This window comes from Rhinatrema bivittatum, chromosome 17, assembly GCF_901001135.1.
Source record: "Rhinatrema bivittatum chromosome 17, aRhiBiv1.1, whole genome shotgun sequence".
Classification (NCBI taxonomy): Eukaryota; Metazoa; Chordata; class Amphibia; order Gymnophiona; family Rhinatrematidae; genus Rhinatrema; species Rhinatrema bivittatum.
This window is the reverse complement of record NC_042631.1, coordinates 8,085,149-8,107,476: the sequence shown is the minus strand read 5'-3', so window position 1 is coordinate 8,107,476 and position 22,328 is coordinate 8,085,149. Positions and strand designations below refer to the sequence as shown.

General features: G+C 42.4%; 2 protein-coding genes across 6 annotated transcripts in view; both read left to right on the top strand.

Moving 5' to 3' along the window:
• The window catches only part of CAPRIN1 (cell cycle associated protein 1), a 69,969-nt gene extending 67,232 nt beyond the window's left edge, over positions 1–2,737 (top strand). For all 4 annotated transcript variants that reach the window (XM_029582456.1, XM_029582458.1, XM_029582457.1 and 1 more), the window contains one exon: positions 2,099–2,737. In XM_029582456.1, coding sequence (XP_029438316.1) covers positions 2,099–2,163 — 65 coding nt within the window. In that variant the 3' untranslated portion in view covers positions 2,164–2,737. The remainder of the gene's footprint in view (positions 1–2,098) is intronic.
• A 9,861-nt stretch (positions 2,738–12,598) lies between these two features.
• Positions 12,599–22,328, top strand: part of NAT10 (N-acetyltransferase 10) — a 30,909-nt gene continuing 21,179 nt past the window's right edge. The window contains exons 1-8 of one of the 2 annotated variants that reach the window (XM_029582068.1): positions 12,599–12,890; positions 13,026–13,149; positions 13,705–13,796; positions 17,212–17,383; positions 17,841–17,963; positions 18,252–18,313; positions 18,805–18,919; positions 19,536–19,643. In XM_029582068.1, the coding sequence (XP_029437928.1) occupies positions 13,042–13,149; positions 13,705–13,796; positions 17,212–17,383; positions 17,841–17,963; positions 18,252–18,313; positions 18,805–18,919; positions 19,536–19,643 (780 nt within the window). In that variant the 5' untranslated portion in view covers positions 12,599–12,890; positions 13,026–13,041. Of the gene's footprint in view, positions 12,891–13,025; positions 13,150–13,704; positions 13,797–17,211; positions 17,384–17,840; positions 17,964–18,251; positions 18,314–18,804; positions 18,920–19,535; positions 19,644–22,328 lie in introns of those variants that run through there. The other variant, XM_029582069.1, reaches the window with a different exon arrangement.

Sequence of the window (22,328 nt, the reverse complement as noted above, 5' to 3'; positions counted from 1 at the left end):
AATGGGTGGCTTGAAGTGACTGAAGCATTGTGGAATATATTTCAGATGGCCTGTAAAATAGTTATGTTCACCAAATTATACCCACATTTCAGCCTGTAGAGAAGAGATTTTTCAAATGAAGACTAATTGATGTCTTTGTTTTCATGCAAACCATCAGATTCATTAACAATCTGGGGTGTTCTGTCTAGTGCACATACAGACTGGTGAATTGGTAGTAAAGGAAAAGAGAGGCATGCATTATTCTGAAATGAATGTTTTATATAAAAATAGCTGCTTTTAAAGGACTTGCCATGGTCTTTTTAACAATGCTATATAAAGCATATCAGGCTCTGATTTTGTAAATTGTATCTGTTCAAATCCTTTTTCAAAACGTTAATACTGATAGTGGCAGCGTGGCTTTTAATGTTACTACAGGCATGAAACTCCTGCAGTGACATCAGCTGCTCAGTTCCAGCTGTTGAGATACCCTTAGTCCATTGCAAGCACTGTTAGATACAAAAGAGGTGCTTGTTTTTAAACAGACAATTCCAAAATCACAGCTGTCTATGGTAAGTGATTACTATTTATTTATAGTACCATTCTTCACAGAAAAATAGACAAACAGCCATGTAAATGATACCAATAGCAGTAGTAATCATCCCTAAAAATAAACCTTTTATTTAAAGCAATTATTACAGTAACTAATCTGGAGTAGCATCATACAGTTTCACAAAAAAAAAAAATGGCAAGTTGAGGGCTAGATAGAATGTGAAAATGTCATGGTGTGTCTCAAAGCAGAATGTCTGTCTTCTTTCTAAGAATGCTAATATTCCCTAGGATTTCTGTTTCTTAAAAGAATTCCAGTCCTGAGGGCAGGTAAAAACTACTTGCAGACAAGCGTTCAAAATTGGCAGGCAGGCTTTGAACCCCAAAGGGGGTTTGTCTGTCTAAAATGGTGCCATTGGCAATCAACTTGGGATCTTGGTTGGGGGGGTGTATGAATAGTACACGTTCAGTATGACATTTCATGGCATTGTGAATATGAAGCAGCATGACAGATTTTCTCCAGCTAAACTTTTTTTGAGGGTAAAAATATCAACACTCGGTGCTTTAAAGTGGTGAAATGTATATTGATATGTTTTAAGTTGAATGTTCATTGAACTGTATTACTTACAAAGATTAAAAAGTTTTACTCTTGAACCAGTTGGAAGTCACAAAATCCCATTCTAGCTTTGTCAACATATATGTTTTTATAATTAAAGTTTTATTATCTCTTACAAAATGCAAATAAACAATAGCAATGATACCGATGGTAGCAACATGGTCAAGTAACAGTAATCCCGTAGAATAAAACACTTGTTTACATCCCGACCTAAAACCAGTAAACTAAAGATTAATCACCACCATCCAATGTAACAATCATACTCTTGCCCCATTTCCCACCCTCTTAAATATCAAAATATGGAGAGCAGCCTCACAGGTCATAAAACATTTAAACAGATCAGAATGAGCAAGAAACATAATCACAACAGAGCAAATATGGCTCCTTTTAAATTCCCAAACAAGAATATAAAAGATGTGGGCATGAGTTCCTTCCAAATAATATTTGAAAATGCTGATAAAATCATAGTAGATAAGCAATAGCGGTAATGATCCAGAACACTATTATAGTTCAGTGATTAGCAGATAAGGTGCATTTCCAGTGCTCCCACGCTTTCCAAATCTTTTGCCAACATATATATTTTTTTTTAATAAACTGGACATTAATGCTTCTTTACATAAACTTCTTGGAAATTTTCTCCATATGTAAACCGGCAATTGAAGGATTATCACCTAAAGTTAGGGAGTGTACTCCAAACCAGATTATAAAACAGTTTGAATGAAAATCTACTTGATAAATCCAGAAGGGAGAGGAGAGTAAGTCAAGAATAAAATATAAAAACAGAGTATTGATTGGTTGCAAGGTCCCTTGCATCAGAAAACTTAATTTGGGCACCTTTTTATGAGTCCCTTTCTCATAGGAATCTCACATGTGCTATGAGGGTGAATGAACAGGTATGTGTATTAGCAGGGGTTGAGCAGTGCTGCCGATAAAAAATCATCTGTTTTTATTTTCCAGGTCGTGGAGGGGCGCCAAGACCCAACAGAGGGATGCCTCAAATGAGCAGTCAGCCAGTGAATTAAACTAGCCTACGGGATTATGTTAAAGCAGAAGCACACTGGCCAGTGTGTCTCAAAATGTTACCAGAAGAGTTTTTTTTTTCCCTTAGCAGGAATTCTATTGTAAAGGGGACAGTCATTTCATTATCTTGGTAAAGACAAGACTACTGTTGTCACCTTTTTATTAACTGGATGTGAAAGGAAAATATATTTTTTTTTATGCTGCATGTTCTGTCCTCAGTATTCATCTTGAACCCTCTACACATGATCTAAATCTGCTCCCTTTTGGTTAATGTAAAGTGCTCAAAACCCCATGAGGTTTGTTTTTTTTTTTTGTTTGTTTTTTAAATATTTCTGAAGAGGCTGGAAGATTTGAAATTAGCCAACTTGTGTTATATACAATAGTAATGTGACCAATTTGGGACGTGAAGCTTTTAAATTTTGCCCAGCCTCCTGAGCCTGATGCAGATCATGGAGTAAAACAACTTGAATGAGAAATGAAGAGTGATGCCTACCTTGAGAGTGGCCTGCTGTTCCCAACTTTTTTTTTCTTCTGGCACTGGAACATTAAACATCTTAAAATATAATCCTAGAATGATGCCGTATCTGTCTTGAATGATCATACATTTGCAGAAAGCTTTGATCGAGCACAATGTTGTATTTAGACATCACCGTTTCATCACCAGGCTATGCATACTCTTGTGTAAAAAAAAACAACAAAACAAACAAACAAATAACTAGCTTTGTATAAATGCTGAGGAGGCTGCCATGATGTATGTATGTTTATGCAGAACAGCAGCCAAATGATGTGTTCCGATTATTTCCCCTTTTTTACAATGGAAATCTATAATCCATACTGCCACTTCCGTACCTAATGAGAGGTTGAGCTATTCTGATATGCCTGTACCCTTGATAGCAATGGCTTCTTGTAAGGATTGGTAATCGATGTATCATTCCTTATAACTTGTCCATTCTGTCATTAATACTTGACCTTGCTGCACTGGCATTTACTTGTTGATCCTGGTACTATCTAATGGATAATCATTGTTGATTGCTGTAAATTGTAAAATCCTGAAGCTGTGGGCCCTGTCTGTGAGGCCCCCCCCCCCGTTCCTCAGACATCACAGGAGAGACAGGCTTCATAAAATAACTGGTTATCATTAATATTAATAGGAATGTGTCGGTTACAGCAGACACTATAAAAAAGAGTTGAGATTGCAAAGTGGAGAGAGTTCTGATTTTCTTTTTTGGGAATTGCATGTTTTATATAGGGATAAATCAGTCTGATGTAATGAGTGTAAAAATGTGGTCCGAATTTTAGCGCACACTTTTCACCTGTTAAAACAAAAGAAAATCTCCGTCAGCAGGCATGAATCAGCCATCATGTGTGGATAATGTCCTCTGACAGCACAGACCTAGTTCTCAAACTGAGTAAGTGTCTTCTGAGCATGTGCAGGTGTTCTGTCCGCGCATGCTATCTCATGAGCCCCTCACTCTTTTTTGCATCCAAGCTATTGTATGGACATGTTCCCAGGCATGCACTTCATTTTTTGGTCTTTTATTGGCTTAATTTGCCCTTTTTTTTTCTTTCTTTCCTGTTTTTGACTGCTGCTTCAACAGTCCCTCAACAGAATTATTCTATACTAAAGAGAGAAATAAAATAGATTAATAGAAAATCCCAAGCCCAAGAAAACCACAGCAGTTATAAGGTCTGCACTTGGGCCGGTTCCAGACTCTGTCGTGGAGTAGGAGTTGAGTGTGGTGCAGAAGCCTATGCAAAGAGCTCCTAACTGACACAAGGCGGTCCTCTTCAAAGTCATCTCCCTTGGTGCCAAAGCGAGTCCATGCCATTGGCATGGAGCACCACCAGAGCAGGTCTATTCTTGACATCTCATCTGCACAAGTGCCATAGTTCTTCATGGAAAGGAAGACACACCCCCCCCCCCTTCCCATGGCACCCGAAGCATTTGTTTTATCTGGACCTAATACTGACCAAGGTGCTGTCCATCTCGGCACGGAGCATGTATTCCAGGGTGTCGTCTGCCCCCTTGACTTGCCATGCTAAGGCTCCTTTGATTTTGTCAGAACGGAGAGCCTCAATGTATAAGCCAGTTTCTATGGAGAGCAGTGCTATGGTGCAGAAGAAAGTGTTATCGGTGCTGGCAATCAAGCCCAGTGCCAACCAGTGAGAGAAGTCTATGCAACCAGCATGGAACACCTCAGTCAACTGCTTTTGCAGCTGTAGGTCAGAGCTCCTTGGTACTACTGATATCAACAGCTTAGTGAGGATGAACTGATGGGTTTCAGAAGAAGGTAAGTCTCCAATTGCAGAGCAGAGGGTCCCTCAGCCAGTGTGATCCCAGCTCGCAGAGATGATGAAGAATTTCTTTGCTTCCTGAAGCTTTGAAGAACATAGTGTGGTCACACAGCATCTTCCAGAGGCGTGTCCCTTCAGGAGCTTCAGAAGTCTTTGCTCTGAAGTGGTAGTCTCCTCCTCCAGGGGAATTTTCACAGATTGGAAGGACAAGCAGTGGGGTCAGATCCATTCTGAATTCCTTCTAGAGCTTGCTGTCTCGGATCAGCAAAAGTCACCTCCTGCTTCTCTCATCCTCATTTTCTGGCTCAGCATACCCCAGTGGTCAGGAGGGGGAATCCTTCAGATTCCCTTCCAGACGATTCGGCATACCTAATCAAAAAGATCTCAAATATTCATGCTTTTTGGATAAGCTAGGGCAAATGATGTCAATCAGTGTTGGGAAGCACTTGACATGAGAACATCTGTATTTGGACTGTTGAAATTTCTTAAACTTCCAGCGGACTCTGACCATTCTGGGGCATAGCTGTCTCAAGGACCTGCAAATGAAGACACTGGCACGCTCTGATATAGTCTTCCAGTACTGTGGCAGCTTGATCTCAAGTTTAGACTCTAGGACTCCCCAGGTTTGGAGTTGTCCAGCTACAGCATCACTCTGGTGCTGAAGTGTGCAAAGCTCACCCATGATCACTTTAATATGCATGCTGGGAAGGACCTGAAGATGAATGTATTTGGGAAAGTCTTCCAGGGAGCCGTGCTTAGCACTCAGTGTGGCTCAGCAGTTGAACATGATGTGATATCTTCACAAATGTGTGCAAAAACTGAATTCTTTTGATGGGCAGAGTTCTGTCAAGCCATGGAAGAATGTAGAAAATCATATCCATTGTGCAAATGAAGCATTTGATACCACAACCAGAACTTCAGCTGCTTCTATAGTAGCTCAAAGCCTTACATGGTTGTGAGTAAGTAGCCTTGGTGAAGATGTGCACAACTGTTTGGATGTTCTTTGTACGAGGACAACAAAATTTGGAGTCAAGATGGAGAGAGTGGATCTGATTAAGGAGCATTAATTGCTAGCAGTGGTGGGGGACCAACTGGCCCCAGCCTTTCATTTATTTAAGCATTTTATATACGGTCATTCCAGTAAAGATCACAATGGTTTACAATATACATACAGTTTGGCTGTCATTGTCCTACAAGTGCCCATTATTCCAAAGATGCCTCTTTCATGTTCTTTTCAGGGTCATTGGGCTCCTCCTCCAGGTGCCTGCTAGAGATCAGCAGAGGGTGACACATCGACCTAAGGCCTAGCAGTAGTTGTAGCCTAAGCCTGGGCCTAATTTTTATGTCTTTACCTGCCTCCAGTGGAGAGAAGGGTCCAGTCCTTTTGCAATGGCTCCATGTCACCAAGGGGGGGTCATGAGAAGGAATATGGTTACCACTGACCCTTCTCTCTCCCTCTTCCTAACTAAACGATGTCTTCTGCTCTGAAACCTCACAATCTGCAGTATTGAAGCTGGAAGTAGCATCTCTTCAGCAAGAGGCAGTCATAAGAACACAAGAAATGCCATGCTGAATCAGACCAAGATCCTTTAAGCCCAGTATTCTTTCTTCAACAATGTCTAGTCCGGATCACAAGTACCTTCATGTCTCCCATAGTTGATCTGTTTCTTGTTTAACTGGCTAATTTTTTATGGACTTTTCCTTCAGGAACTTGGTCCAATCCTCTTTTGAACTATATTATGTTATTTGCCTTAGCTGTGTCTACCAGTAACTGATTCCAAAGTTTGATTGTGTGTTGAGTGAAGAAATACTGCCTATGATTTGTTTAAAATCTACTGGTTGCTAGTTTCATGGAGTGTACCCTACTAGTGATGTTTGAAAGGGTAAATGACATTCCCTATTTACCTGCTCCACCCCACTCATAATTTAATAAGTTTTAATAATATCCCCCTTTGGTTGTCTCTTCCAAGTTACAAAGCCCTAGTCTTTCTCCATAAGGGAGCTTTTCCATCCCCCTTTTTTTTTTTTTGCCACCCCTCTCTGTACCTTTTTTTAATGTCTGCTATGTCTGTGTTGAGATGGAGCAACCAGAACTGAACCATAGCACTTGAAGTACAGTCATACCATGGATCTACACAAAGGCCTTATGATATTCTCAGTTGTATTCTCTATTCCTGTCCCAGATAATTCCTACCATTCTGTTTGCCCCTTTGACCACTGGCACATACTGAGCTCAAGATTTCCAAGATATTGTCCGCAAGGACTAAGGTCCTTTTCCTGGGTGTTGACGCCTAACATGGAACTGTTAAGCATTGTGTGCTTGTATTTGGGATAATTTTCCCTTACATGATTTCTTTGCACTTGTCCATGTTAAATTGCAGCTGCCATTTAGAAGCCCAGTCTTAGTCTCACAGGGTCCTTCTGCAGTTCTTCACAATCCGCTGCTTTTAAATACTCAGAATTTTGTTAATACATATATGGTTACATCACTCATTGTTCTTTTCTCCAGCTCACTTAAGGATGCTAAATAGCACAGGTCCCAATGCAGCCCCATGGGGTACTCCACCAACCTTTCTCCATTTGAAAAACTGACCTGTTTCCTGACATTTAGTTAGTTTTACCAATCCAAATAAGACCCTGCCTGCTCCCATGACCTTCCAATTTCCTGAGGAATCTCTCATGAAGGACTTTGGCAAGTGCCTTCTGAAAATCCAAGTACATTTTTATCAACTGGCTCACCTCTCTCTGAATGTTTTACACTTTCAAAAAATTCTAGTAGATTAGTAAGGTAAGACTTCCCTTTACAAAACCTGTGACGCTCCCCCATTAAATCATGTCTGTCTATGTAGTCAGTAATTTTGATTTAAGAATAGCTTCAATCATTTTGCCTAGCATAGACAGGCTCACTGGTCTATAGTTTCCTGGATCATGCCTGGAGCTCTTTTTACAAACTGGTGTCACACTGGTCACCTTACAGCTATGGTAGCAGTAGAGTGGTTTAAATAGGTTAAAAATCACCAGAAACAGGTCTGCAATTTCATTTTTTAGTACCTTTAAAACTTGGGAGAATGCCACCCGGTCCTGCTGATTTGTTGTGCTTTAATCTATCAATCTGAATTAATGTCATCCAGTTTCACAGTGATTCCATAAAGTTGCTCAGTCATTACCACCAGAAACACTTTCTGGTGTGGGTTATGACCTGCAATAATCTCCTGTAAAGACAGAGGCAAAGAAATATTTGTTTTTCTGTTAGTTCCTTGTCCTCTCTGATTACCCCTTTCCCTCCCTCAGTTATCTAGCAGCCCAGCTGACTCCTGCACAGCTTTTTGCTTTAAATGTACTTGAAAAAGATTTTACTTAATTTGAAAAGTAGCTTACCATAAAAAATAATCTTGGTCTGCTTAATTTTTTTACATACAAGTTTCCAGTACTTATGTGCTTCTCTATTCTCATTTGGATCTGCTCTCCATTTTTCGAATGATGCCCTTTTGACTTTAATTGCCTCTTTCACCTCACTAACCATGCTGACAGTCTTTTTTTTTTTTTTTTTCCTTCTTCAAACTTTAATGATTGGAATACATTTTGTCTGGGCCTCAAGAATGGTAATTTTAAACTGTGTCCATGCCTCCTGTAAGTTTTTAACCTTGTAGGTTGTCATTCAGTTTTTTCCTATCAAATTTCCTTCATCGTAATCTCCCTTTTTATAGTTTAATACTACTGCAGTAATTTCTTAGTGTTTGCCTCCAGTGATTATATCAAATTTTTACATTATGATCATTGGTTCCAAGCAGTTTTACTACCTTATCTCTTGTACCAGGTCCTGCATTCCAGTGAGAACTAGATCTAATATAGTTAACTGCCTCCCCCACTGCTTGTCTAGTCCATGACGAGCTGCTGCATGAAGCAGTCCGTGATGGCATCTAGGAACTTTATATCTCTTGCATGTCCTGATGTAACATTTCCTCAATCAATACTCAGGAATTGAAGTCTCCCATTTATTATTATTGTGTTGCCCATTTTACTAACCACTCTAATCTGTTAACATTTTGCAGTCTTTCCCCTCATCCTGGCCAGGCAGACATTAGTCTATCCCCACTACTATACTCTTCCCTTTTTAGCTTTGGAGTCTCTATCCCTAAGAATGCCAGAGTGCAGTTTACCTGTAAAACTTATCCTGCTTGACTCTATGCCATCCTTAACATATAGTGCCACCCCCTCCACCAATTTTATCTGCCTTGTCAAGTTAATATAATTTGTACCCTGGTATCACAGGGTACAAATTGCTTAGCCCCCCTGCCAGTAGGTCTTTGAGCTGTCTATTATGTCTATAATCTTCCTTTTACTACCCTACCTTCTAACTCTCTCTAGTCTTATTTTTCAGACTTCTGGCACATACAAATAAAACTACTTTAAAATGTATTTCTATTTTTGTGTACAGTTGTGCTCAAATAACTTACATACCCTGGCAGAATTTGTAAGATGCGTAGCAGTTTAAGAAAATAGTGATCAGACAAAAGTTTCATTTGAAACATTAAATATAATTATGCATCACAAATAGTGTATGATCATTAACCAAACCATTGCAATAAAAAATACTAAAATGGTCCTGTCAAAAGTTTGTAAACCCTTCTTAATATCATGTATTGCCCCCTTTTTACATTAAGGATGGCTTGCAGACTGGTGAGAGAGTTGTGACTAAGGCCCTTTCTTTTCTCATCTGCAAAAGCTTGTCCATTCCTCTTGCCAAAAAGCCTCCAGCTTCTGTAAATTCTTTAGTTGTCTAGCATGAACTGTATCTTTGAGTTCTTTCCAAACTGGCCGAATGATGTTAAAGGCCTGGGATGGTCACTCTAGAACCTTCACTTTCCTCAGCAGCAGCCACTGAAGGGCCGATTGGCCTTATGTTTTGGATCATTGTCATTTTGGAAGGTCCAAGTGCACCCCATGCATTGCTTTCTGCCTGATGAATGCAAATTCTCCTTCAATATTTTCTGATAAGATACTACATTGATCCTGCCATCACTTTTGACTAAATTTTCTGTGCTACTGTAACCCCGCCCCTCCAAACAGCAGATATGGTGTGCTACTCTTCATAGGCCTTATAAACTTCTCTCTAAACATAGCATTTATGGTTGTGACCATAAAATTCAAGTTCCCTGTATGTACACAGATTAGTCCACACTCCTGGGTTTTACCTCCCTGGCAGCAGAGGGAGACAAAGTTTCACTGACAGGGTATATAACCTAGTTTGTCACTTGTAGTTCCTCACTATTTCTCTGCCTCCAGCAGATGGTAGATTGTGTAAAACCTGCAGGCTGGAGAGGGAGAAAAAAAAATTAAAAGACAATTTCTGGATCCTCCCAAGGGGTTGTGAGGTCCTGGTGGGGCCATCCCCTCTGGTTGGTGACCCTTCTAATAAATGGGTGGAGGTCTGTAGGGTGGATATCTGGTGGTCCAGATCCTTCATCCCCCTATGAGACAGTGGTGGAACCTGCTGCTAGTTCTGCACTCCTAAGTCCAGTGGAGTAGTGAAGTATCACTTTTATATGGTTTGTCCTGGGCTGAGTCAATGTTTAGGAGCAGGAGACTGATATAGCCAGTGCTCTGACTCTTTTCTGATCTTCCATCAGGCCTGTGCGCCTGGAACCTGAACCTCTGCACCAAAGAAAATTATTGGTTTCTGTGTATCTTTATTTGTTCTCTGATAGTGTGTAGTAAAAAAAAAAAAAAAAAAAAAAAACAACAAGGAACTAGATTAAGGAAACTGCAGCAGTGCGGTTCCAGTGGGGGAAGCCAGCTCAGCGATGGAGTTTTTCAGCAGCTTCTCTGAGCCAGGTGTTGGCTCAATGGTACTGAGGGACTGCTTTCCTGTTTGCTGTTGTGGTGCTGCAGGTGCAGGGAAGAACAGCATGTGTGTGTGCAGCAAAAGTGTGCGGGAGTCTGTGTTAAACATAACTGCACCGACAGAAAATGCCTCACAGGTGGCTGGGTCTGGTGCTGAGGCTTTCCCCATCAGCATGGAAATGGCAGCTTTTTTTGATTCCCTAGCAGCTTTGGCAAGAGTTGCAAGGGAATCCCCTCATCAACTAGCAGTGGCAGTTCCCTGTTTGCAGAGAGGTACTTGTACTGAGGAGGAGGAGTCTCTGGTTCTGGTAGAGGTCTTCTGCCAGTTTTAATTTGCTTATGTGCAAAATGTGTAGTGAGATGCTGGCTCTTGGCCCCAGTCTCCCTGCAGTCTTGGCCAGGCAAGAGGCCAGAGCTGTTAAGCTCTTCAGGCTGATGATGTTCTGTGCCAGGTGTTAAATGGATCATGGCCTGAAGGTGCAGGCAGGCTTTACTTAGCCATGTGGTAGGCCACTGTAGAGGATCTTGTGTGTGCGCATTCTCACTGGGACCTGCTGTGACCTAGATTTGTGTGTGTATGTCTGTGACCTAGACTTGAGTGTGTATTTGTGTGCATCCTGGAGGAGTGTGTGTGTGTATGTCCAAGTGGCATTGGTGTGCGCACAGGAGCCCACCTAGAGCCGAAGTTCAGGAGAGCTAGGTGCCAGAGCGGAACATGTCCAAGCGCCTTGCTATCTGTGAGACCTGCCCTCTGATAGCAATTCAGTCCTCTCTCTCTGTTGTGTCAGTGCTGTTGAGATGCTCAAAGTGATTTGACTACTATCGTTTTTGGTCATGTTGGGCCATCCCCTCTGCCTATGGTGTCTCTGGAGTGGGAGGCGAGGCAATGGTCAGTTCTCTTCCCTTGTTCTTGAGGGCAGAAGCTTCCCGGCATGAGAGAGAGAGGTTGGAGAGCCAAGATTGGGCCTACGGACTCCAGTAAAGATCCATCCTCCTCCGGTGTGGAATGTTGCCAGGGCCTGCAGACAAGGCGCTGTGGATCATGGGTGGTGGTTCTCATACTTATTGTGTGAATGCGGGTTGGGAGTATCAGGCCGCATCGCAAAGGATGAGAGTTTCCACACTGCTTGTGCCAGGGATCATGAGTGGATTTTCAAAGTGGAACCTAATAGTGATTCATGGACCTAACTTCCAGAACGTTGTCTAAATCCTTTGAAAATCCAGATATTAATAGATGAAGGTATGTCCTTTCAACTGTATGTTCCCTTTTCTTTTAAAGAGATGATTGCATCTCGTGCCCTTTAAGCACTAAGATAAGAAAAGTTGGATGGCAGAGAAATATCTGTCCGCGACGAAGCAGTAAGAAGGTTGGATTCTCTCTGGAGTTCGCCTGTTTTGAGGTTTTTTTCGGTAGTAATTTATCCGAGCACCACCCACGGGCTCGTGATTGCAGCACAAATATTGAATACATCTCTCAGCATAGGCGCCAGTGCTTGGCCCCTCCCGCGTGCTCAAACATCTATACAGCACAGTGTTGCCAGGTTTTCATGAAAGAACAAGCACTTTTTTCCAAAAAAACAAGCCCAAAAAAAGCCCAAAACACATGAGATTGAAACATTTTATTTTTTTATAGCAGTTAATGCCCTCACATACTCATACCCCTCTCCCCAGCCCCCTCCAAGCAAATCTCTGGCCCCCACACTCATTCCCACCTCCCTAACCCTCTCTGAGTACATCTCTGGCCCCCCACACACTCATTCCCCCCTCCCAGCACATTTCTGGCCCCCCACACACTCATTCCCCCCAGTACATCCCCGGCCCCCACACACTCATTACCCTCTCCCAACATACTAACTCCTTCCCTCCTGATACCTGGCTGTAGCTGCACACTCTGGATTCCTTTGCTGTTGTGCTGCTGGCCTTCCCGTTTCGCCCACGTGGGATGCTGTGCTGGCTGGGTCTGCCCACAAAATGTGCTCCTGACGTGTGCATCAACAAGGCTTGCAGCTCCTGCTCTGATTGGCTTACTGCTGCAATATAGGGATAGGGTGCGCCTGCTATGGACAGGCTTCATCGCAGCAGCAGCAGCCAATCACTGTAACATGATTCAGAGCACAAGTCCCGCCCAACAAGCCCAAAAAAACGCGACTGGCAGAAAAAATAGCCCAATTAAAAGCAACCCGCGAATCGGAAAAAAAAACCCGCGAATGACTACAAAAAGAAGCCCAATCTCGCGGTAAATAAGCGAGGTTGGCAGCACTGATACAGCAGGACCCCAGCGGCGCCCTCTGCGCGTTCCTCTGACGTCATTCGCCGCGGACCCGTTGCTTAGCAATGCACATGGCCGTCTTACTTGGCACTCAGTTTCCGTTTCCTGCGGTGAAAGGTCAGAGGTGTTTTTTTTTGTTTCCTGGTTGATAGGTACATGCGGTAATCGGTGCTGGCCTGGAGTCCGGGAAATTCGCAGTTCTTGTGCATAAATGTCCTCAGCAACTCCCTGAGAGAAAAGTGACAGCAAATTTTTCGAACGCTAGAGATGAAACTAGAAAGCAGAGCTTGAACAAGGACCGGCAATTTGAAAGAGGGGAAGGTAATCTATTAAGTGCAACAGTGCTTCGGAGTTGGTCACTAGGAAAGTAGGAAGGTGAAGCGTGATTACGCTGCATGCATCCCACCTCATTCGGTTACCGTGATGTAGCTCACCCTGTGCTTATTGTATTTTTAGACATATATAGTGAGGAATGCAACGCAAGAAGGTAGACAATCGCATTCGAGTGCTAATTGAAAATGGCGTGGCAGAACGACACCGGACAATGTTTGTTGTAGTGGGTGACCGTGGCAAGGACCAGGTAATGACAACTTGTAAAGAAAATATATTTTAAATGTAGCCGAAATACGGATAAATAATAGTAAGTGCGCTTCTTCTTCTTCTTCTTACTTGTTGCGTTGCACGATATTGCAAATGTGACTCCTGCATGTAATATTAATGTTCTTTAATTCCAGTAAGGCTTCTTATTTTAGCATTCGCGAAGCTTCCTGACAATGCCATCTCTAGTGAGAACAACAGTATTCTTGCCTGAGAAGTTGGGATTGTTTCTAGTCTGTTTGGGATTCAGGTGTACAACCCTTTTCTGTTGGAAGCTCACAAAATATAGTGGCAATTTAAAAGATTGCAGGCATCGAGAAGAAACTCAGGCTGTCATATGTTAAGAGAGTCAGATGCCTGAGTCTCCTGGTTAGTCCAACAAAAGCTGAACCCTTTGTTCTGGCCAAAAATGAACCCATGTTCCCCTCTCAGTTTTCAAACCTGGCAGCTTTTCTTTTTTTAAGATGAGGAGTTTACTACAATTGACATATAAACTCTTTTATGTTCATGGAATTAACATACTTAACTGTCTTGATAGGTGGTCATACTCCACCACATGCTATCTAAAGCTACTGTGAAGGCCAGACCTTCTATCTTGTGGTGTTACAAGAAAGAGCTGGGATTCAGCAGGTAACATTCTATAATTTCTTATTTTAATAGTTCATGTTTGATGCCTGGAATGTAATTGCTTCTGTCTGAAATTGTCATAAATCTCTTGTATACATAACAACTGATAGGGTGTTTTGTTTTGGTTTGGTTTGGTTTTTTTTTTTTTGCTATGCTGAGTCAGACTAAAGTCCATCAAACTCAGCATCCTGTCTCTGACAGAGGCCAATCCAGGTCACAAGTACCCGGCAGATCCCATAAAGTAAATCTGATTCCTGTTACTCACTCCCATGAATAACAATAGCTTTCTTTAGTCTACCTGGCTAATAATGTGTAACAGACTTTTCCTCCAGGAATTTGTCCAAACCTCTCTTAAACTCTGCTATGCTAGTCACCTTGGTCATGTCTTCTGACGACAAATTCCACAGCTTGATTGTGCACTGTGTGAAAAAGTATTTTCTATGATATGTTTTACATCTGCTGGTGGTTAGTTTCATGGAGTATTTCCTTGGTTTTGGTATTATTTGAAAGGATAAATAATTGCCCTTTATTTACCTGTTCCACCCCACCCATAGCTTTATAAACTTCTATCATGTCCATTTATCTGTCTCTCTTCCAAGCTGAAGAGCCTTATCCTGCGTAGCTTGTCATCATAAGAGAGTTGTTCCATCCCCTTTATCATTTTTGTTGCCCTCCTCTGCACCTTTTCTAGTTCTGCAATACCTTTCTTGAGATGGGGCAACCAGAACTGCACACAGTACTCAAATTGCATTCACACTATGGCTCAATACTGAGGCAATATATGTTCCAGTTTATTCTTCATTCCTTTTTGGATCATTCCTAACTTATTTGCTTTTATGAGAGCTGCCATGCGCTGAGCAGAGTATTTCAAAGTATTTTACACAAGGACTCCAATCCTTTTCCTGGGTAGTGACTCCTAGTAGAGAACCCAGTATCATATACGTACAGTTGAGCTTATTTTTCCCCTATGTGCATCACTTTGCACTTTTCCACATTACATTTCATTTGCCATTCAGATGCCCATTCCCCCAACAAGGTTCTTCTGCAGTTCCTCGCAGTCTGCTGCCATTTTAACAACTTTGAATAATTTTGTGTGATCTGAAAATTTGATCAGCTCACTTGCCTTCCCTTTCCCAGTACCAATCCCTGTGGTACTCCACGAATGACCTTTCTCCATTTGGTAAACCTACAATTTATTTCTGCCCTCTGTTTCTGGCCTTTTAACCAATTCCTAGTCCACAATAGTACACTGGCTCCTATTCCAGGACTTTGCAATTTCCTGAAGAGTCTCTTATTGGGGTACTTTGTCAAATGCTTTCTGAAAATCCAAATATACTGTATCAACTGACTCCCCTTTATCTACAGTACATGTTTATTTACACCTTCAAAAGATTCTAAAAGATTGGTAAGACTATAATTCTTCTTCCTAATACAACCTACTTTGTGAAAATATCAACAGAGTTAAAACTTGTAGTCCTTGACCATTGGAAGAAAGAGTCTTACCCTGCAGTGATGAAAATAAGAACATAAGATGTGCCTTGCTGGGCCAGATCAAAGGTTCGTTGAGTCCAGCATCCTGTCTCCAACAAGGTCATTAGGAAGTACCCAGAAAATCCCAAAGAGTAGATCAGTTCTTTGTTGTTCACTCCCAGGGATAAGCTGAGGCTTTCACCAAATCCACCTGGCCACTAATTACATAGTGTTACTAAAAGACTACTCTGATATATTGCCAAAATTATTTAATATTAAAGATTGAAAATAGAAGCCATGACCATCAAATTGCTTTGATAACATTGACCATAGGTATAGTTAGTGTGAATGATGCTTTGTTTTTGTACGTCTAAATTTTATAAATATGTCTGCCTAAATGTAATCATTTTTAACAAGTTTTAAATTGCAAGTAAAAAGTCAACTTCTTTTATAAGTCCATTAAATAAAGATTCCATGGTAAATTCAATATTGTGAGCCCGACGTTGACACAGTGTTTCATATCACAGCTTATAATCTTATTCAAACTGCCCGGTAAAGAACCGTTAGTAATTACATAGTAACACAGCAATGAGGATAGATTAAAAAAAACCAAATAGTCCATCCAGTCTGCCCAGCAAATGGTTTATGGTAGAAACTGCCACATCTTGCAGGTTTTGCCCATGCATTTTGTATTTTAATGGACTTTTCCTCCAGGAACTTGTCCAAACCCCTTTTAAAACCAGCTATGCTAAATGCCTTGACCTCATCCTCCAGCAATAAATTTCAAAGCTTAATTGGACATTAAATTAAAAAGAACTTTTCTTCAGCTGGTTTTAAACTTGCTAGTTTAATGATGTGTTTCCTAGCAGTATTTCCTAAGGGAGCTTTTCCAACCCCCTTATGCTTTTTGTTGCCCCTCTCTGTATTTTTCTAGTTCTGCAATGTCTTTCTTGAGATGGAGCAACCAGAACTGCACAGAATACGCATGGTGCAGTTGCTCCATGGCTTGATACAGAGGCATTATGTTTCACAGTTTCGTTCTCCATTCCTTTCTGAGTAATTCCTATTGTCTTTTTTAACCGCCTCGGCATTCTGAGCAGAGGATTTAAATGTATTGTCCACAGTGAGTCCAAGATCCTTTCTGTTTCTTTGCATGGAACCAGTATTGCGCACCTGTAGTTAGGATTATTTTTCCCTATTTATATACCACCTCGCCTAGTGTTAGATTAGCAGGCTGCAAGCCAGGGTTCAAATCCCGTTGCTGCTCCATGTGACCTTTGGCAAATCATTTCATCCTGCATGGCCTCAGGTACAAACTTAGAGGGTCATTTACTGAAGGTTTTCTCCCATTTTGTACCTCTGGGGAAAATGCTTAGTAAATAGGGCCCTTAGATTGTGAGCCTTTTGGGGACAGAGAAATACCTACAGTACCTGAATGTAATCTGCTTTGAAGTGCCTGAAAAAGAAGAAGAAAAAGACTCCAAAGGATTCCTTTAGAAAATTATACAAAGTAGTGTACAACAATATTGAAATTAAGTTTCATCTGCTATTCAGATGCCTTGCTCCCAAGGCCCTCCTGTAGTTGCTCACATTCTGCTTGTGTGTTTATCACTTTGAATATTGTTGTGTCCTCTGCAGGTTTGCTCACCTCGCTCCTTGCTCCTTTGCTCCTAGGAGAGTTCCTCAGGGCTCACCGCTATTTACCTTTCCTCGCTTAGTCCTAATCCTTGCATCCTGTTACCAATCCATAGTAAGACCTCCCCTCCTAGCCAGATTTTTTTTTTTTCCTGAGGATTCTCTTCTGAGGGACTTTATCAAACTCCTTCTGAAAATCCGAATATGTGGTTAAATAGCTTGCCTTTCCCCTCACGCTTATCAGTGCCTTCTGAACTGCTCCTTTCTTGATGGCTTCCATATAAATCTGATCCTGTGGTGCATTCTTTTGTAGCCATCACAAGAAGAAAATGAGAAAATTGCTGAAAAAAATAAAAAGTGGTGCATTTAATATAAAGGAAGACGATCCCTTTGAGCTCTTCATAGCTTCAACGAACATTCGGTATTGCTATTACAGTGAAACCCACAAAATACTGGGCAACACTTATGGCATGTGTGTTCTTCAGGTAAGTGCCTCTCAAGGGAGCTTGAGTTGAGTCATTAGAAAGCATTTGACCTAATCACAAACATGGTAGAAATAGAGATTAAACCAAAAATCTTATTTTTATTGTATTCCTTTAAGTAGTTGATGTATGGAAGTTTTTGCTGTTTCATTCTATTTTTTGAAGACTTTTTTTTGTTTTTGGCTTTTGTCTCTTGTCTCTTTCTTTCTGAGAAGCCAGTGATGGCTGCCCTCATGCCACAGACTTTGGAGGCTGCTTTTGAACATTTCGTTCATAATCTTTTGTCATGTGGTCACTTCATTGCTGCAGGCCTAAGGGAGTCTTCCCCAAAGCTAGAATATGATTGCTAACAGCGCACTAGATTTATTGGCACTCAGAGATTTTGTTTTTGAGTTGTTGTATCTGATCATGTAAAATAAATATTGTAATTTGACAAAGTTATGCGCACTTGATTTCCCAGGACTTCGAAGCCTTGACTCCAAACTTGTTGGCTAGAACTGTGGAAACTGTTGCAGGGGGTGGACTTGTTGTCATACTCCTCCGTTCCATGAATTCGCTGAAGAAACTTTACACGATGACCATGGTATGTGGACCCTCTTGGACTCGCGCTTCTAATTGTAGTAAAACAAATAATTGATAGCAGCAAATGGTAAATTGCTAGTAATAATGAGAGAGAGGGTACAGGAGTATGGCACTTATAGAAGACTAGCATGCCCTTGCAAACCAGAGGCAAATGATTTTGACAAGCAAGATGTAGACATGGTGGCAATTTCCTGGGACAGAAGAGCTTGAAAGACTGCAATGAATGTAGCACTCTGGCTGGAGTGCTTTTGCAAACTTATGAGAGGCTAATGCTCTTCCTTCTTTCCAGGATGTGCATGCTCGCTATAGAACAGAAGCACATCAGGATGTAGTGGGAAGGTTTAATGAAAGGTGAGTTACCGCTTTTTGTTTTCACTTACGATAATGAATTGTTTAACGTGGAATATGTAGCTTTAAAAACCTCCTCCTTCTTTATAGTGGTGCTCTCTCCAGCGCTATTGCTTTGCCAGGCTGCCAGTACAGCTACCCAGAGAAAGAGAGCCCACACTCAGCACAGTATGTCAGGGAGTCTAGTGCACTTCCTTTTTCGGATTGCAGTGCCCCAGCCCTGGAAATCAACATCACAGTAATAAAAAAAAAAAAAAAAAAGTCAGCGAGCCTTTCCAGAGCTTGAAAGCCTGTAGCATGTTAGGACTTAGTTAAGAGCTGTTATGATGAGGTTCACTGCATATTGACTCGTGTGTATACATTGGGAAGGATATCATGAAAACTGAATTCATGAGTGATTTCCAAAGGGCCAGGAAGGAGCTAACTCTTGAGATGGAAAGACAGGACCCTCAGCAGCTCAGCTGGATAATAGTTGATTTTGTTTGATGCTGCAGGTTCATTCTGTCTTTAGCGTCTTGTAAGAACAGCCTTGTTATAGATGACCAGCTCAACATCCTGCCTATTTCCAGTCATACGGCAGACATAAAGCCTCTACCGCCAGAGTCACGGGTGAGTGGGAGACCTTGAAAAATCTTCCTGCTGAACAGTGAAGCAATCGTTTCCCCAGGTATCATGCACCCAACTTACCAAGACAGTCACACGCATTCTGAGAGTAAAAATGGACTTTGGTTGCCAGATTAAATTTGATAATGATGGTAATCAAATAAGTTTTTACTGAGTGAAAAATTACATAGTTGGTTAGACTGAAAACAGATTAGAGGCCTACAGAGTCCAGTTGCCTTCTGATGGCCTAGCAGCTCTGCCTGCTGAGGATCACAAAAAAATCCACTATGCATCTGTAGCCAACCCTACTACTGTAAAACATTTTTTTAAAACCCTTTTAGATCCCAAATCTGACAATTAGCTAATAACTGCTAGATTATCTATGTGTATTTATATTTACTTGACTAAATATGTGAGTTTGAGCAAAGAGATTTCGGAAAACAGCAGGCGTGATCATAATAAAAGTTTCATGTCATTTATTAAAAAAAAAAAAGAAAGGAAGAGAGTATAATGGGGAGGGTAAAAGGAGAATTGGGAGTCGGTACCTGGAAAGCTGTCATGTTGGGCATTCGTGCTCGAGCTGCTGCTGCAGTTGTACATATATTGTTCTGTTTGCTTGCAGGAAGACCACCTCTCGCCTCCGGAAATGGAGCTCAGAGATCTGAAGGAGAGCCTTCAGGATACGCAGCCGGTGGGGGTGCTGGCGGAGAGCTGTAGAACGATGGATCAGGTTGGCATCGCTTAGTTTGGACCGCGAGGTCGGCATGCTTTCTCGGCCTGATATCAGCTGTGGAAGCACATGTATGAGTGTGTGACACCACAGTATAAGCATTTGTCTTGTTTGACATGAAATGATCTAGAAGCCAGGATCTCTCTGTACTATATAAAGAAATGTCTTTGCTTCGTTACCTCCTGATTCTCTGCTTCTCTGAGTGTGTTATTGCATGGGCGACTGCAGTTCCCTGTATGTCCTCGGATCAGTCCAGACCCCTGGGTTTTGCCTTCCTGCCAGCAGATGGAGACAGAGAGAGTCTGTACATAGCCCAGTGTGCCACAGCCAGGCCCTCAGGATTTCTCTGACTCCAGCAGATGGTAGATGCCGTCAAACCTGCAGTCTGGAGAGAGAGGGGAAAAAAATAAAGATTAAAAGAACATTTCTGGATCCTCCCAGGGGGTTGTGAGGTCCTGGTGGCCCGCCCCCCCCCCCCGGTTGGAGGCGGACGAGCAGAGGGCTGGTGACCTAATAGCTTGATCCAGAGGTCCATGGGGTGGACACCTGGTGGTCCAGATCCCTCATCCCCCTATGATAAGTGGGGAGGAACCTTCTGGCAGTAGAGCAGGGAAGTGTCCCTTTTACATGGTTTGTCCTGGGCTGGGTTGCTAAAGTTTGGCAAAAGAAGATGGATATGACCAGTGCTCTGGCTCTTTTCTGATCTGCCATGCGGCCTGCACTCTTGGAACCTGAACCTCTGCACCAAAGGCAAGTGTTGGTTTCTATGTATCTTTAATTGTTCTCGGAGAGTAAAAAGAAAAAAGAGAGTGAACACGGAACTAGATAAGAGGACTTTTCAGCTTGGAGAAGAGACTGCTGAGGGGGGATATGATAGAGGTGTTTAAGATCATGAGTGGTCTAGAACGGGTAGATGTGACTCAGTTATTTGCTCTTTCGGATAGTAGAAAGACTAGGGGGCACTCCATGAAGTTAGCATGGGGCACATTTAAAACTAATCGGAGAAAGTTCTTTTTCACTCAACGCACAATTAAACTCTGGAATTTGTTGCCAGAGGATGTGGTTAGTGCAGTTAGTGTAGCTGTGTTTAAAAAAGGATTGGATAAGTTCTTGGAGAAGTCCATTACCTGCTATTAATTAAGTTGACTTAGAAAGTAGCCACTGCTATTACTAGCAACAGTAACATGGAATAGACTTAATTTTTGGGTACTTGCCAGTTTCTTATGGCCTGGATTGGCCACTGTTGGAAACAGGATGCTGGGCTTGATGGACCCTTGGTCTGACCCAGTATAGCAGCTCGCGGAGCTCAGCGATGGGGTTTTTCAGCAGCATCTCTGCTTGCAGAGGAGACCAGGTTTGGCTCTGACACCGAAGGACTGTTCCTCCTCCTTACCGTTGAGGTGCTGGTAGTAGATCAAGCCTCTCGGGTGATAGGGTCTAGCGCTGAGGCTTTCCCTATCAGCGCAGAGTTTGCGGCCATTTTCGATTCCCTAGCAGCTATGGCAGAGCCAGGGGAATCCCCCCTCAACTATTGCCAGTGGTTCCCTGTCCATCAGGGGTGCAGCACTGAGGAGGAATCTCTTGTTCTGACAGATGTCTTCTGCCAGTTTTAATTTGCTTATATGCAAAGTGTGTATAGCGAGATGCTGGCTCTTAGCCCCAATGGATTCTCGGCCGGTCAAGAGGCCTGAGCTTTTGAGAAGCTCTTCAGGCCGATGATTTTTGGTGCCAGATGTTAAACGGAACTGGGCCTAAACGTGCTGACGTTGCAGGCAGATTTTACTTAGCCGTGTGGTAGGCCTCTGCAGCGGTTCTTGCGTGCGTAGGTGAGTGCGCGCATTCTCACCGCATGGTGGTTGCATGTGCTGGGGCCTGGGTGCATAAGGCTGCAGCCTAGATTTGAGGATGGTGTCTGTGACCTAGACTTGAGCCCGTATTATTTGCACAGGTGCTTGAGCGCATATTTGCGCCTCTGGTGCACAAGGGAATTACGGTGGATAGAGAAACATCCAGGCAACGTGATCCTGGTAGCTCCAGAGTGGCCACATCGGCCATGCTTCCCAGATCAGATCAACATGGCCATAGACGGGCCCCTGAGGTTCAGACATCGGTCGACTGTTTTCCACCAGGGCCCAATATTTTTGGGTCAGACGGCTTACTTCTGTCTTGCGGTTTTGCTTTTGAGAGGAGACAACTGAGATGGAGGGAATATTCCGAAACTGTTATGTCCACCTTCTACATCCTTGACATATGTGCAAATTTGGAGGATCTGTGAATACTGGTCTGCTGTTGGAGTGCGGCCTCATTCTGTTCACGCTACGATGTCGCATATTTTGGCTTTTCTACAGAGAGGTTCTGGTCAAGGGACCGGTCTTTAACTCTGTCTGAGAGTCCAGGTAGAGACATTGGGTTGTCTCTGGAGTAAGGTGCAAGGGTATCCTCTGTCCGCACATTCAGATGTTGTATGGTTCCTTTGGGGAGCTAAGAACTTGCGTCCTCAGGTGCGGAACATATGTCTGTCTTGGAATCTGAATCTAGTCCTTGGAGGATTGTGTGAGGCTCGGTTTGAACCACTGAAGAGAGCTACGGTTAACGATTTGTTCAGCCTGGAGAATTTCGGAGCTCCAGCTGCTGTCGGTGTTGAGAAACTTTCTTACAGATGTCTGATTCGGGGGGTATGTTTAT